Here is a 17207-nt window from a genome sequence, read left to right as displayed (position 1 = left end):
TTAACAGCATGATTACACGTGGTTAGGAAACAGGAATAAGGCACTTTTTGTAAAAAATCAAAGCATCTTGGATACAGCAGTCCTCATCCTCACAAAGCTCCTCGACGGAGACCAAGTTTGCGACAGCCCTCACTACGCCTCAGCCCAGGGGAACTCTGTCCCCAACCCTCCCCTACAACCCAAATGCCACCTCACGCCCTGACTTGCGACCACCTTGGCTCCTACACCCTCCTATTCACAGCTTGGCTGCGCTCTCCTTCCCAGCTGCAATGCAGTTTGTAGGGCAAGGGAACGATGTGGCACCATCTTTGCTTCCGTAGCACCCGAGGGATAGACACAGACAGAAGAAAGGTGAAGGGCCTTGGAGGGACACACAGCGATGAGACCATCGGCAGTATGGAGAACGTTTCTTCCCTGATGAGGAAGGCCATCATGCATCAGGCAGCTGGGTCACAGGCGGGGGGAAGAAAAACACATGAATCCAAGGAGATGTCCCACATGCACTGGGTCATTCTCTTCCAGGCCTGAGCTAGGCAGCTGAGGTATGCCTGAACTTCATTATATTTGTCAATTCAATCCGCTTTCTGGGAGTCAACAAAACCCAAGCTGTTTTTCCAAATATTTATTAAAAAATTACTGCAAGTGAAAAAAAAAAATCAATAAGCAGTCCAATGGCAGATTTATTACAGTTTTAACAGATAAAGGGAATGAATCTACTTTATGATCAAAAATAGCAATAGGGAAGTATACTGAAGGTTTCTAAATCAAATGATAAGATGGAAACAGCATATGAAATACATATTTATATATAAATACATTGGTTACATTCTTCTTAAATAAACAACATTCATTAGCAACATCCAAAAGTACTTCTTTGCGGCAACAGATTTCTCTTCCCTTACAGCAATACTGTGTCTCCATAAGTTTATGTCCACTATGACAATTTTGGAGTTTGGGGCTAGAATAGGTATTCAACACCACCAGGTCAAATCCAGAGCAAGTGATTTAAAACCAGTTTATAGGAGACCTCAATGTTATTTCTGAGACTTAAGGCTAGGTATGCAACAGGTGGAGTTGGCAGAGCGTGGTTTAAGCTGTGGGATCTCCTTGAAAACTCGAATTTGGTTTACAGCTAGATCCCCACAGGAAAACTCTGACACTGCTCAGGATTCCAAGTTTAAGACACAATTCCCTTTTCTGTAAACAAATGCTAACAAAATAAACTCTGTACCGTTAACCATTTCTTAACATAAAAATAAGGAACTGCTTGGGTAGCTTTAAAATAAGTCAGTATAAAAATCTATCCTATCCGAAGCACTCCCTCTGTATCAAAGTGCTAGCAAGTCGCACAGTGTTTTCTGTTTGAAGCCATGTTCCTGGCTTTTCATATTTCATATTGCAAACCTCAGCTCTAGCAGGACTGAGCTCAGGACTCCAACTGTTGCAGCTGAATCATCCCAGCTCCAGGCTCACTCTCAGGCAGCCCTTGCATAGCGGGACACCCAAAGCGCTTCTGAACAGGTCATACTAGGGCAAGTTCTCTGTGCTGTCAGACAGACGCGCCCGTCACAGCCCCATCCCCACCCTGCCAGCTGGTGGCACGGTCAGACGTGCAGGGAGCTCCTCGGGACCCACCCCAGCGCAGCAGCCACTCAGCCCCTCCCCTGCAATGACCCTGGCAGGAGGTGGGCTCAGACCCTACAGCAGAAGACGAGCAGATCCTCTCTCACTTTGCATAGTTTGGTTCAGCAGTGACTCTGTGAGCCCTGGGGACGTGCCCTGTCACGCTCCTGCTGCTCCCCTTCCTGCTAGATACCAGCAGAGACTCCCGCAGCTTGCCTGTTCGGGACCTCTTTGGCTTACTTGGTTTGGTTCAAATGCTCGCTGGCTGTTAACTTTGGAGCCTGAATAAGAAATAGTGCAAATGTAAGCTTAAAGAAAAAAAAAATATCATATTGCCTTCCCTGAACATTCAGTTAGAAAGACAAAGATGAAACCCCAGTTGTCGAGTGTTGGAGACATTTGGCAAACCCGTACAACATTCTTCACGATTGTCTTACAGGAGTATATTTGGCTTGGCGCTAGATGCTTAAAATTATTTCCTAGTGTGATTCTAACTCACACTGTTGTGGCTAATTGCAAGTGACTTTGAAGACTAGTCACAGAACACAGGCCATCTCCTTGGCGCAAGGGGACAAACACTCCCTGCAGTTATGGATTCCTTGGTCCTTTTCTTATCCAAGTTTGACTCAAAATTATTTTGTTTGCTTGGAATGGTGTGAATTCATCGAGACTGGTTTTGCTGGAAGGAAAACGGACCACATCATCATTTCTGAGGGTCAAGATACCTTTATTTGGCCATGTTCAGGCAGATTAAGAGGCCAAAACAGAACTCAGTTTGATTCCTATTATGGGAGGCTGGCTGCGGTGCATTTTAAAACAATAATGATCTGAACTGGCTGAGATGTTCGAGTCTGAAACTTCACGAAGTGCCAGGGTGCCCTACAAATACAGAGACCCCACCTTGTGCCGCAGCACCCTTCACCACGTCGCAGCGCGCACACTGCAGTCCTCACCGAAGCAATGCCCCACGCTATGTTTCTTGGCCCACTTCATAAAGGGGCTTGATTTCTCTCAACTCCTCCTCCCCCCCGAAACCAGTAGAAGGGACATTTAGCAACAAGTTGCTTTCAGCAGGCAATGCACAAATGCCTCGTTAACGTCACTAAGTTTTAGGCACTTCGCCTGCTCAGGGTTGTTGTGAACCCTATGCACCTCCCTCTTTAGGCACCTACAGGCTATTGCAAAGTCTGGTTCTCAGTGCTTCAGGGCTCAGCCCTGGGAACTGGCCCTGCTTTGACTACAATCAAAGAGAGAAGACTGCTCTCTGATCAGGAGCAGGGCTGGCTGCTGGCCTCATTAGACCCATGGGCTCAGACCCGCTCCTCTCCATCGCACAGCTCCCGCAGTGCCTCTCCGCACAGCAGCGCCAAGCCAGCTTTGCTAGCTTGCACCAGAGGAGTTTTACCTGTTGATTTTAAAGCAGGATTCCCCCCATTCAAAACCATAAGGAGATGAATTCACAATGAAGCAAATGAAAAAAAGAAGAGTCATATTTACAGACAGCTGCTGTCACACACCCCCCACCCCCCCCAACTCCCTCCATTAAAGAAACAGCCTGCTCTTTGCCCATGTGCTTAGTTCTAATGCAATACTGGCCTTCCCAGCACTTCAGGACACAGTTTCTAATGACAAAGATAACAGAGTGCAGGCTTTAACTGAGAACTGATGCATGAACATGTTAAGTAGCTTTCCTCTCCCAGCTCCAGGAATAAATTACAGTTTTGCACATGAATAAAATGGACAAAAAATCTCCACTCCACACCCCCATCAGATTCACGTGATGTGGTGGGCAAAAGGAAAGATATTTGGAACAAACACTTCCTTCCCCTTCTCCCCTTGTCTGCAAATGGAAATATAACTGCAACTTAAAAGCCAGTATCTGCACTAAACAGATGGGATTCTGCTATGTTCATCTTTTTTGTGATGTTCAAGTAGCCGGGACTTCTGAAAGACATTTGGAACGAATGACAGGATACTGCCTAAATTAGAATCAGGCTCCAGGTATCTTCCTGTAATTAGATTATGTCATATGTTATACTCTTACTCATAGCCTGGGAAGGAGAGTGCAAGGGTACTTAATATCTGTAGATATTCAATTAAAATGAGTGCATCAGACGCTCACTAGGTCTGGCTTTTGCCTGCCTCACATCTAGCCCAGGCTAGCTTCTAAACCTTAAGAGACAAAGGAAAAGGAAAATGAACGCACACGCAGTAGAAGTCATCATACCCATATGTCTGCCTGCTGGCTAATACTGTTACCCAGTTGAAAGGGTAGAAAGTCATGCAGTTTACACTTTGTTTGCTATAGTTTGGGCTCTGTTAATTCTAAAAAGATAGAATTCAGATGGAGGGGAGAAACATTTGTTTGTAATACATGGCAATTTTGCCGGCTCTTGAAGGTCGCATTTCAAGCATAAATGCATGTGTCCATGCACTCCGAACACTTCCCTTTTTGAGGGCATTGGCATGCTTATGGCAAAAGCAACCAAACCAATTAATTAGGCACACGGTGAAAGATGGCATAGGAAAAACAAAAAAGATAAAGATCAGTCGTTTCTGTTCTGAAAATCCTTACTCAAAGCCTTGATCTCGCAGCAATAAGCTAAGCATGAAAGGTAGCAGACTCCTTCCTTGCATGAGAAGCAGACTCCTTCCTTGCATGAGGGGACCAGCAACACCAGCTGTGAAAAGCACACATAGAAAGGCTCTTTTATATTATATATACAACTGTAATCCAGAATAAATAGTACTGCTCTGACTCAGAAGTGTATTTCAGCTTGGTTGTTGTTGTTTGTTACAGCTGGAGATGGCTTGCTTTTCATCCCTTCTGTCCCACCCTTGGACACATCGATGAAGAGCAACCTGGGAGTCCGGAGTGTCAGCAGTATCCTTTTGTACTCCTTCCGGAAATTCTGGTTAAGAAGCCCATAGATCACAGCATTGAGGCAGCTGTTAAAATAGGCCATAAAATAGCTCAGGACAAAAAGCCATTCTGGAATGTGTGGCTGTACTTTTGAAGGATTAATTGAAACAGCAAGGCCAATAAAGTTTAATGGTCCCCAGCACACAGCGAAAAGGACAAAAACTACAAACATAGTCAAGAAATTCCGGATGTCAGCTGCTCTGAGCTTCTGCTTGCAGTCTTGTCTCACCCGGTGTTTGACTTGAATCACCAAAATCCAGATCCGTAAATAGCAAAACGTCACGATGGACAGTGGCACAATGAAGTGAACCACCACCACCGTGATGGTGTATGATGTACTCACCGTCTGGGCAAAGGTGCAGGAATAAATCCGGGGGTCGTACTGCAAGGAGCCAATGAAGAAGTTTGGCACAATTGCCACCACTGTGAGTGTCCAGGTCAGGCAGAGATAGCAGCAGGTGTTCTTCAGGTTGAAGAGCTTATCATACCGAAGGCTGTGGCAGATGTAGCAGTAGCGGTTGATTGCGATCGCTGTGATGTTGAAAATGGACCCAATGACACTTAAGCCCATCATGAACCCGCTTATTTGGCAGTGAACGTTTCCCATGGTCCATCCATTATGAAGAATGGCACTCAAGATCAGAGGGTATGGATAGACTGCAACTACGAGGTCTGCGACAGACAAACTGATGACAAAGATGTTGCCTATAAAAAAGGGAGAAGAGACCATGAGAGGTTAGCGCAGGTCCAGAGAGACAACTTGCAACTCAGAACTCCTCTTTAGGCCTAACTCTTCTCACAGGCTTTGCTCTACCCTGCATTTGGAATTTGAAACCCTAGAATATAAGACTTCGCTCTACTAGTGACAACAATGGGGAGTAACTAGGCGTGATTAACTTGCATATTCCTTCTTAAGAAAATTCTAAACTGGAAGTGTTACCCTTAACCCAGCTATAGCTGTGGGTCAGGTTCCTGTGCTCCTCTAAGTTGTGTAGAAAAGAAAGCTTTTGCTCTCCTTGTTAATCTGCCAGCATGATTGTAGTCACCATGCAGTCACCTAGCACTTGCTGTCCTGCAGAGAACTTCATTCCTTTAAACAATATACAGGACACAATACTTTCTAAAACATCACATAGTGATGTTATAAGCTCTGTCCATCTCGGGCCAAAGAATTGAGGCAGGCAGGTTAAGTTTTCAGCGGTTTACTCATTGCACTGACAGCAGTTGCACAGGAAAGATCTTTTTTGATCTTTTGCACGTGAACAGGTATATTTTCACCAGAATTTCTGCAGTGTTCATGTTAAGGAGCACATGTTCTTCCAGGAGCCACGGTGCAGCCAGCCTTTATGTGCTTATCTTCTTCGGTATGGTTTGCTGTTCCTTTAATATTAAAGTTGTCCAATGAAATGTGGAAGGTCAATCACTCCTGCACTGTGCCTGGGCAGGGAATATGATTAATAAGCTGCTGTCAGCCATCTCTGGAGAGCATATGCTGCAGGTTGTCTATTTAGACTCTGAAACGAAGAGAGTTGAGAGTCTGTGCAAATATGAAACAATTTAAGCCTTGCTGGACTGAAGATGGCACACTGAGTGGGACAGCACCTGTCAGCTCCAGTGTGTGGGGTAGCCTCCAATGACCTGGGCAACCAGTGACTTCCTAAAAGCACTTACTGCTCATTTTATGAGTCTGGTGTATTTTTAGGTAGGCAAAAAGCCTTTCTGTTCAGTTTGCCAGTCAGAGTGGAGGAGCACATTGAGAAAGGGACCTTGAGGTCTTTTGGGAACTGGTGTAACTACAGGACCAGCTATAATGTTGAAAAGGACATGTGTCAAAATTCAGCTTTTTGATGACTAGACAAATTGTCACTTCAGGAGCTCAACAATGCAGTTAGAGGACAGCACACAAGAAAAAGTAGTTGTTTTTCTTAGCTCTGCTACTTTCAGGTGTATCTGTAGTGGCAGGAAGGCAAAAATTGCTAGAGTACCAGTAGAGGTTATGTTTAACACATTGAAGGTATTCACACCTACGCCCCTGTGTGTTACAGGCAAGGTGCCAGCCCACTGATCACACCTGCACATTCTCTTCAAACCCTCATATCCTGCTGCCTACCAGATTATACAAAAAATAACCATTGAAAAGAGGATTTTTTCTGTAATATCCATGAAGGGACTCTCTGAGATCTCAGTTTAGCTAGTTCACTGGCTTCAGTATTTGGAAAATACATCCCAGGACTGGCAGAAATCACAGCCACATTGCCATTGCAGTTGGCTCATTGCTATGTCTGTTGCCAACAAAAACTATCGGGACAAGTCAACAGTTCATATCAGGCAGCAGACTCCACTTCACGCTGACTGGAAAACAGTCCAGACTTGAGAATAGCCCACGGCATTGCAGAGCCACGACAGCTGACACAAAGTGTCATTTTAAAATAAATATTAGCAGAGGTCAAGTGAAGTGTCGAAATCTTTTCAGAGAGAGCTTTCACGTACACAGGTTTACCACAGCACAAAACTTCTGTGGCTGCTGTGCCTCTGTGCCGCTTTTTTGCTGATCTAATATCTTACTTAGAGATTTTTAAAATGCAGTCATTGAACCTGGTCCCTATTATAATTAACTCTACTTACGCCCGCTGTCAAGGGCAGAACTACATGTGGTCAGGCTTAGTGCTTGTGCAGGCACCCCAGAGAGGGAACGCTTTTCTGCAGCAAAACTTCTATTCCTTCGATCAAAAATACGCCACTTCAACAAAAAGCAAAATGTGTCCCCAGAACCAGAATTTCCTTTTGGAAAGGTTTTCCAAAACAATTTTCAAGACCACAAAACAGACGTAGAGAGGTATCAGCAACCCAATTTAGGAGACTTCCAGAGGATGCTGGAGGCAGACTCCACTGCTGGGACCATAACCCTCCCTCTGCACTGGACCTGTCCCACTTGGATACACATTTATACACACAGGCAGAGAGCAAGCCTCTGCGTTTGCTGGGGACACCCACTTCTGAATCAGGCAAAGCAGAACAAAGCTGGATATTCCCTACTTAAGACAACACATCAGTGGATTTAATCCAAAGCTTAGCAAAATCACAGGGAAAATTATTAGCCTCACATCACTGCCAGCTGCTGGGAGAAACGAGCAGTCTCTGTCAGTCTTCATTAATTTGAATAGTTGGGAGGAAGTAAAAACATCAGGGAGAGAAATCTATAAAAATAAGATTCACAGGATGGATTTAGTAGTTTGGATTCAATCCAAGAGCACAGTATTGTGTGTATTATTTTGACACCACTTCATTGCATGTTGATCCAGCAGGGAGAAAATGAGACGGTTTTATCGAGACAAGAATTAATAATCTCCTCCTTCACTTGGAGAGCAAGCCTGCCTTCCTCTGCTCTGTGCTTTCACCTTGCAGTCTTGGCTCTCCTATCCGTTAGAACGCATATCACCCTGGCAGGGTGTTGGGTCCCTGAAAATAAGGTCACAGAACCACAGAATCACAGAATAGTAGGGTTTGGAAGGGACCTCTGTGGGTCATCTAGTCCAACCCTCCTGCCGAAGCAGGGTCACCTACAGCAGGCTGCACAGGACCTTGTCCAGGCGGGTCTTGAATATCTCCAGAGAAGGAGACTCCACAACCTCCCTGGGCAGCCTGTTCCAGGGCTCCGTCACCCTCAGAGGGAAGAAGTTCTTCCTCATGTTCAGACGGAAAGGTTCATTCAGTACTATTTCACAGAAACAAACCCATCTCCCGTTTTATCTGGCAATGTGGTCAACTTCATATTTCTCTTCTTGTGAGAGGAACATGAAGTTTTTGTGTTCATTGCATGAACACACTGCATGCCTCCAAAGCAGAACACACCCTTCAAAGTATAGGAACTGGCTGCTGGCAAATGATTAAAACAAGAGTAACCTGAGTTAAACACTGCTTCAGCCTCGCCATCCCTGGTTTGCTACGGGAGCACCACGTGCTGGGCTCTGCGGCCAAAGGCTCATGTCCTCATCCTCTGTAGGATGAGATCGGACCCTCACTCCCAAAAATACTGCCAAATGGGAAGCCATCTAATGTGTGGCTTTTAGGGATGGTAAAGAGCAGCCTCCTGTCAACGATCTTCACAACTGTATTTTTTTACATTTTTCCACTATAAAACAGGAGTCCTGCCCATAAATAATACCAGCAGGACTTTATCTCAAATTTAAAATTATCTGCTTCTGTGACACTATTTTAAGTTGTATCTTTTTCTCTTTGTTGGCACGTAACTATATTTCCTCATTAGCTTTTACATTTTCCGTCCTGTTTTTAACTTCTACTTAGTATAAATCGGTTCATGTGCCACTGTGCTCTATCCCCCAGTTATGGAGTCATACATGAAGCATGGTGGAGAAAGACAAGTCTGTCACAAGGACACGGGTAATACAGACATGGCCATCTTTTCAGAGAAACTTTAAATCTTTTTACATTACAGAGGTCCAACACAAAGCTATAGATTACAGAGGTATGATACATCATTCACTGTGTAATCCACAAATTGTGTGGAAAACAAACACCACAAACCAACCTGAAGCCCAGCACCAGAGCAGATTATAAACACGTGCAAGTAATACAAAAGGGAATTTATCCCAGAACATCTTCTGCCCTAGTACTCCTGCCTTTGAGCTCACCATCCCATCCTCCTGTAATCCTGTTTCTGCTCACTCCAACAGCCTGCTCCTGTATTCCAGCAGTTCCTTGGCCCTGCCTCTCATCTTGCATGGATTATCCAACAACACAGGTTATCTGAGGACTTACTGTCAAGTCCTGGTGCTAGGAAATGTGGAAATACCGCAACGGGTTCTGCAAATCAATAAACAATGTATGTAAAGGTTTTCAATGGCAGGCTGCCCGAGCGGTACCTGACTTTCATACAAAAGGACATCATTCTTCTACAGAGATGATCTGAACATCGCTGTACAGACACCAGGATCATTGGCCCTGCCTGCCTCAAGAGGCTGTCGGGAATCCTGTGGTGGACAAGCTCCAGCTGCAGAGATCTAGCCTCTCCCTGCTGGTCCCGCACCGCAGCTGTGGGCTGTCCTGCAGTACACATGGGCTGTGCTTTAGGTAACCCGAACCTACAGGTGGGGTTAAGAGGCGCAGGGGCAGGGGGAAGGAGGTAAAATATTTTTCTGAAAATTGGCTATTTTTCTACATCTCAAAATCTCCAAAGGAAATATCGAAAAATTCTTGTTCTCTGTTATCCATATAAAGCTCTCTTACACTCACATTCCTTGCTGAAATATTACAGAACAGTTTGCTTCAGGTTAAAAAGATACAGATGCTCAATGCAGCGTGAACACTGCTATCTGTAAACCCAATGCTGAAATTGAAATGTCCTGAGCGACAGGAGTTGCACCAAAGAAAAGGGACAGTTTTGTGGACCAACTTCTGCTCACCTGGCAGGGTCCGGCTCCAACTGAGGAGGAAAGAGGGCTTTGCTACCCAGGTTGCCCCTTCCTGCCAGGCACCTTGCAGGCATCCGAGCTGCTCCCAAGTAGCCGGTGCCCAGCACAGCGTTTCGGGGCAAACAAAACCACATACAACAGCCTCCAGGCCAGCAGGTGAGAAGCTGACCCATGAGTATGATGGACAGGAGTGCCATGGGGGCTCACTGCACGACCAGTCCCCCCGCCATCCCAACATCTTCCCAGCAGTGGGATCAGATCCTGGCGTCTGTCCGGCTGCAGCCAGCATAACTGACAGTTGTAGAACCGCAGGTATGAAAAACTATGTTGAGAAAAACCTGCTAAGATACACGATGCTAAAAGGTTATTGGGGTGGCTTGTATGTTTGTGGTGGCACATTACTATTTGTAGGTTATAATAAAAAGCACCTTAAACTTTATGTTTGTCATTTCAGGTTTTATGAAAAACTCTACAGACTCATGTCTACAAGGAGATAAACTGGAATTAAGACTCACCTCAACCTCAGAGAGATATATACATATAATATGGTTCAGTATACAATTTAACAGGCCATGACTGTAAAGCAAGCCTCTGATGACCACTTACCACAACCTAATACTCTCTGTTCCACCTTCCAAAGCTTACGCTCACTGCCAAACAGAAACAAAATGTACTGTTTGCCCCAAGCAAAAAGTTAAAGTCATAAAAGCTTTATTCAGCATGCAACAAGACTCTTTATTAGCTTTGATAGCCTCATTTTCTCGTTTGATTTTACCTGCCGCTCACTGTGCATTTGCTTGTATTTTGCTAACCTCCAGTCTGCAGACGTGAATTGCATGGTTGGTTCTGCAAACTAAGGGGCAGTTCATAGAAAACACTTTCAGACAAATTTTGTTCTTTTTTGTAATATAAAGATATCACTGAGTGTGTGAAATCATATTGATCATAAACTGCTGTGATTTAGAGATATCAATACTGTGGTGTTGGGGAACCCTGACCCTGCAGCCCTCACCCTGACAAGCATTTCTTACATCACAAACTCCAAAGAATCACTCCGGCAAAGACACTGTTTGCCCATCAAAGCACATTAGGAACCATCCTTCGATAGGGGACTGTGACCCATGTCACTGCTCCATGCAAGCTCTTGGTTTCCAGGGCACTGCGAGCACCACGCGCGCAGCGACAAAATGGCACACGAGAAGTCCCAGACTGTTCACTGTTGTCTCTTCTCAGCATTCTCATATGCACTAATGCATCTGACGTGCCCGTACAACAGCCCAGCGTGTACTTACCCATTTTGACAACTGAAAACATTTGACAGGGGAGCACAAGTGAAAAGCAGAGAAACTCTCCCCAAGATCCAGGCAACAGGGAAAAAAAGTAACGTGTTGCTCAATTCATTAATCCACAAATTTTAACTGAGGATTTTATTTCTGTATTTAGGGAGTCTGCTCAAAGAGAGGAATGAACAAAAGAAAGGAAAAAGCATTCAGTCAATTCTCTGTTATCATTACTCCATCAGGATTCAGAGGGGGATAAAGCGTGGTTCCTGCAGTTAAACAGACAATGCAGTTGGGCTGCCAGCTGGTCTCAAATTCTGCCTGGGCTGCATAAAAGGATACAGAGGGTAATGAACAGACAGGACAGGAGGCATTGCCAGCCCACAGCATCCTCAGGATGTAGAGGTTAGAGCACAATTTAAGGACACAAAGAAGGTCCCAGACAAAAGCATAGAACTCCAGAATAATTCAACTTTTTCCTGGCAAAAGTCCTTTGAGATCTCTCAGCACAATCGTGAAGGCAGAGAACAGCAGTATGGTCTGGGCTACCAACCGTTACCTGGTTAACTGGCACTGTTCCCTACGGGAAAACTGCGGGAACTCAGTGCTGCTCCCTGCCTCGTGCCAGCCCTTCGTCTGCACAGGAGCAAGGCCAAGCAGAGCGGGAGGCAATCTGCACCGCGAGCCCTCAGCCTCCTCCTGCGCCCTTCGGTGACCAGGCATTTCGGCATCCCTTTGGCAGCACGACTGCAAGCTTCATTCGCCGCCTCCTCAGCATATTCCCAGGGCTGTGTGAAAGCTGCCTTTCCCTCTGCACCCATGAGAAAAACTTGCTTCCAGGAGGAGGAGAAAAACCTCACAGTATTTACTGAAGAAGAAAGGACCAGCTCCCCAGCACTTCAACGACATTTGTTTCGCTATGTGCCACATATTATTCTGGCTGATGGTTAAAGAAAGGAATTGCTTACGCTGCCAGGTGGAGGACTGGATTACTGAATTTTAGACTTACTTTTCACAGAATCATTGGAAAAGACCTCTAAGATCAAGTCCAACTGTCAACCCATCATCACCATGACCTTTTAATTGTACTGCTGTCAAAAACACATCTGAGCCACGCCTTCAGCCGCTCTCACTGAATGCAGCGGCAGGCAATCATTTGCAGTGTTTACACCCCAGAGATTCAGACTTTCATTTGGCTTAGGCCAGCCACATACAAAGCGGTATCTGAGCTCAGAATTCTGTGGAATCAGGCTGGAAATTACAGACCAGCCCTGCTCACGTGATTTCACATCTTTCCTTACACCACTTACCATTGCATGGAAACAACGTAAAGGAGGCGATTTTTCCCTTGGTGTGGCGCAGACGATAGCTGGACATTCACTCTTGACTGAATCAAAATGGTTTTAATTACATCTTCTTCTGGACTTTTAAAAAGATGTTGGCCCTCTTTTTGTATCAGTGCAGAGCAAGTTCCCCGTTTTCAGAGTTTCAGATATTTTAAAAACAAAAAGAAGTTTTTAGACCATCCCAGAGAAAACACTGTTTGGAAAGCTTCTCCCTGCCACCCCATATTAATCCTAACATGTCCTGCTCAGCTTAGGCACACCTTCCCGAAAAGATGACCTGCAGATATTATAAAGAAAGGGAAAACTATGTAAAGCTGATGTTTTACCAACCTCCAATAAGTCTCAACTTTTGAAAAATACCATTTTTTTGCTCATATATGTGCCTTTTAATGACTTCTTCCTGTGTTTTCCTGGAGGTTCTGACCCTTTGCATGAGGGAGAACCCTGATGCTGCAATTCTTCCGGATTTCTAAATTTAGCTCTTGTTAGTGTGATATTTTTCCTGGATGCAATTATGGCAACTGGATCTGCTAGTAATGGAGGAGGACTAAGTGATGGTCTTGATCTGGCTCTTAATATACACAGAAAAAGTGCTGAAAAGTACTCCTTCTGGTTACGTGCCCCAGACTCCTGTCATTCAAGTGTTATATCCATCGAACTTGTAGCCTGCAGTAAGTCTGTGAGATAGCAAGCCAATCAACTTAAAAACCCGATCCCTTGCTGTATCACTTCCGAATGCTTGAGATAAAGATGGGCTCGGGAAAGCGCCTGCCGTCACAGCACATCCCAGCAAGGCTGATGGAGAGCAAGTGTGGGAGGCAGGAGGCCCTTGGAGCCACCCTCCCATCTGTACTGGGCAAGAGGAAGCCTCAGCACCTCCGTCAGTGCCAGCTGAATCCGCGCGGCACCGGCTGCCATGCCTGACTCTGCAAGGACAGCATGGCTGATGGCTACCTATTCCCTGCGGCTGCTTGGGAGACAGCAAGTCTATGGGAGGAGTCTAAACAAAAACTCTCGCAGCTATAGGAGAACGAGTCCAGGTATCCAAACTCCCACTTGACACCCTGGCTGCCAGTGCCACCCTCTGAATTCCAGCAGTTTACCTTCCTTTTCTGCCTGAAGCCCCTGCTGAGTGGTACTACGTGATTTTAAGAAGCTGCCTCATTCCCATCCAGGCTGCGTAGGGAGCGCAGGCTGATGCCCTTATGTTTACCCTCACACACTGGCCACACAAGCATGTAGACGAGCTCTACCAGCCCATGATAACTCCAAGCCCATTATTTATTGACTGGTTCGTAAAGTGCTCTGAAACAGGAAAGGCCCTGTATAAACATAAATATGAATTATTGCCAGCACCCATTGAACTTACAAACCAGCATCCATCCTTTCCCGGTCCCGGCAGCTGTACTGTCACCATTTGCCATCTGTTACTATTGTAAAATCAAATCTGTGAACTCAGGCTTAACAGACTTAATAACGCTCTTTTGCTACTGGAGACAGTCGAAGTGTGTTTCTGGCCTGGAAAGGAGCTATGTGCAAGCAACCAATTCCTAGGCAGCTGACAGGTAGAGCAAATAGTCAGGTCTGAACGCACAGCTAATTCTAGTGATAAAAATCATGTCTGACTGCCCTGCTGAGCCCTGCAGAACCAACACAGCTGAGCCCAGGAGCTGGCTCCTGCTCCTCCTTGTGCTTCACCAGCACGATTTGTTGACTAAACCTTCGTGACGGAACCAGTCACCGCAGCCATGGACCTCCACTGCAAGGAGCAGATGGTACCCTGCCACAGCGAACAGCTTGTCTTGGCCTCCCAGCCCTGAAATCCCAGGGAGGAGTCTCTCGCCAGTCCCAGCTCTTTCTGGTTAGTTGGTGGGGATGGGAGGATATTCTTTCCGTGTAACTCTTGAATTTTATATGGAAATAATGAAGCTATTATAAAAATTCACCACATAAAAATGTTTCTGTCAGTGAAGGGCATTTAGTCTTTAACTCCTTCTGGACCAAATCTTGTCCAAGTGTGCTACAGGCAACACATTTTCAGACTGTGGCTGGTCTGTTGGTTAAGCCTTAGGACGGATCAAAGAAGTTGTGTGAGGTGAGGACTGTCCAAGGCAAAGGGGTGGAGACTCAAAGCAACCAGCTCCCCTATGAAGACTTACACGTGGTTTTTATAAGGCTTGTTTGTGCACACACACAGGCTCACTCTGGGGCTGGATTAGATGCTGTAATACCAAATTCAGATGCCCTTTTCAAGATACACCCTAATATCCTTTTTAAAGATTCAGACTTTAAACAAAGTAGTGTTGTACAGTACAACTTCTGGAGAGAGCAAGCTGAGCTTCGACCATAAAGAAAAAACTCAATCTGGACACAGATCAGCATACCACAAAATGCTGCCCCAAATCCAGCCTCACTTTCTAATGGAGGCTCAGGACAGACCTCTAACACTTACTGATCCTGGCATCAGTATCAGCTCTAGCACTCTGTCCAACAAGAACAAGAGACTAACATAAAAATAAGTCAGTTGCCATATAAAGATAGAGACCTTTATTAGACAAAAAAGTAATCAATGTGTGAAATAACTAAGCCTAAATCAATAATTAGAGGCAGAGTACTAGAAGAGCTTGAGGTAACAGAAGAGAGTTCTGCTGGGTATACATGCTATCATAGAGCAGCTGTGCTCTGAGCACCTTCCTTTCTCATCTGTTTTGCAGAGGGTGAACAAATGCCATTCCTTGAACCAGAATCTGATCTCACATAGGTAGGGCAAATCTGAGACAAACCCAGTGCAAGTGGGCTTGTCAATCTGCTACCTCTGCAAGTCCTCTTGAAAACCATGAAACTGAAGTTGTACCAGCCTGCATGTTTCTTACAGTATTACAGGACAAATCTTAGGTTTATTAATTAAGAAAAACTGTTCCGCAAGCAGGCATCAAAGCCCAAAGAAAAGGGGATGCAGGGAAGAGAGCCATCATGCAGAGAGCTGTGGGATGCAGAATTTGCAAGGGGAAAGCAGACTTGCTCACAGGCAAATGAAGACTGCAGTCTGCCGTAACACAGCTGCATTTAATTTGCCTTAGCTGTTAAATCCGTCCACACCGTCATTACACAGCATCCTCCTCCTCTTGCTATAAACAATGCATTGAGTAAACATGCTGAAAACGTGGCTAACAGGAGATGGAGGGAAAGCAGGCCTGTTTCTCTCCATCTTCACTCTCCCCTTGGCGCTCTCAGATATTCTCTGGACTTAACGTGCTTGAGGCGTTCCATCTTATGCACCAAGTTTGCTCCCTGACACCCCAGGATCTGATCAGTTGAAGGCTGGATGCCTTCCTAAACCTAAGCTTGCCTTCTGAAGTCCCTCCTCGATTTGGACTTGGGGTGAGGAATTCACTGGCCAACCAAAGACTTTGCTGACCATGCCCCGCAGGCAGGGGTCAGCACACCCCGGTGTCACTGGAGATGTGCTGAGCACGCACCACATTTCTGATAAATGGCCTTTTATGCAATCACTGCAACCAGCTCCTTTCTGCTCAGTCTTTCAGCACCGAAAACAGAGGGTCTGCTAGTTAAGTACCGAACTTAATAGACATTACCTAAATGAAGGCTCGGGTGTTAAGTGTAGTAGGCAGGGTGATAATCAGGACAGGATATTTATTCTGCTTCTGCACAGCAGTTGCCACTAGAGTTAGGAAAAAGAAACATAACTGGGATCCATTTATCTCTAAGGTGATAGCCCTGTTGTAGGCTACAGCATGGTCCTGGTATGCCTTACAGTGCTTCACTGCAATGGATTAGCTTTTCTTCTGATGACCTTAATATATTTTTTCAAACATCTGGTGTCAAATGTTACAAAATCAGGTTATAAAAAAAATATGAGGTAGATGTAGTCCACAGAATTCCTTCTACCCCACATTTTTGTTCTCCTGTGGCCTCACACTGGACCTGGCAACAAAGCAGGTATTGCCACAGTACACACATGCAGAGAGGATGAGGCTGGAAGAGAAATGGTACCACAAGGAGCAGGAAAGCTGCTTATTTGGAGGGAGCTTCTTACATTCCTGTAAGTCAGTCAGTCCTCCAAACCCAGCATTTAGACCCATGGCAAGGAAAAAGGTTGAGCTACCTGAATTACCGTTCATCCAGTCTTCACGGTCTGCTAGGAATAGGAGTAATATTCCTCACATTACAGACACGGAAAGAAAGAAACCCAAGGTTTGATGGCTTCGTCACAATCATATGAGCTGTAAGAGAAGTATTGCATGTAAGCAGGAGACTACAAAGTAAAAGAAAACCTATTCTGGATCTCCTGGTTCATTCACAAATATTTACTAATCCCGTTGGAAATGGAGAGTTACTTTCACCTGGGAACACTTTAGGGACTCTGATACAATTGGTTCAGCAAAAGTCCAATGCAAACAGTTAAAGCTGCTTCAATAAGAATAATAATGATATTGGAAAAAATTACCTCAAAAAAAATGCATGCCCTAAAGGATCTTTTCAGTTTTCCAAGAAATGAGTCCAAAAAACAGTGTTTCCCAGAACATCAGCAAAAGCTTCACTTCAAATATTCCACAGGGCTCACAGGACTCGTGTCAAGGCT

General features: G+C 45.2%; 1 protein-coding gene across 5 annotated transcripts in view; it reads right to left on the bottom strand.

Moving 5' to 3' along the window:
* Window positions 1–4217: 4217 nt before the first annotated feature.
* The window catches only part of GPR50 (G protein-coupled receptor 50), a 44813-nt gene continuing 31823 nt past the window's right edge, over window positions 4218–17207 (bottom strand). For 4 of the 5 annotated variants that reach the window (XM_075435345.1, XM_075435343.1, XM_075435341.1 and 1 more), the window contains 2 exons: window positions 16731–16848; window positions 4218–5251 (listed from right to left, as the gene is read on the bottom strand). In XM_075435345.1, the coding sequence (XP_075291460.1) occupies window positions 4383–5251; window positions 16731–16746 (885 nt within the window). In that variant the 5' untranslated portion in view covers window positions 16747–16848 and the 3' untranslated portion in view covers window positions 4218–4382. The remainder of the gene's footprint in view (window positions 5252–16730; window positions 16849–17207) is intronic. The other variant, XM_075435340.1, reaches the window with a different exon arrangement.

This window comes from Opisthocomus hoazin, chromosome 14 (genome assembly GCF_030867145.1).
Source record: "Opisthocomus hoazin isolate bOpiHoa1 chromosome 14, bOpiHoa1.hap1, whole genome shotgun sequence".
NCBI classification, from domain to species: domain Eukaryota; kingdom Metazoa; phylum Chordata; class Aves; order Opisthocomiformes; family Opisthocomidae; genus Opisthocomus; species Opisthocomus hoazin.
Note: the sequence above shows the minus strand (reverse complement) of the source record. Positions and strands in the feature narration are given on the sequence as shown.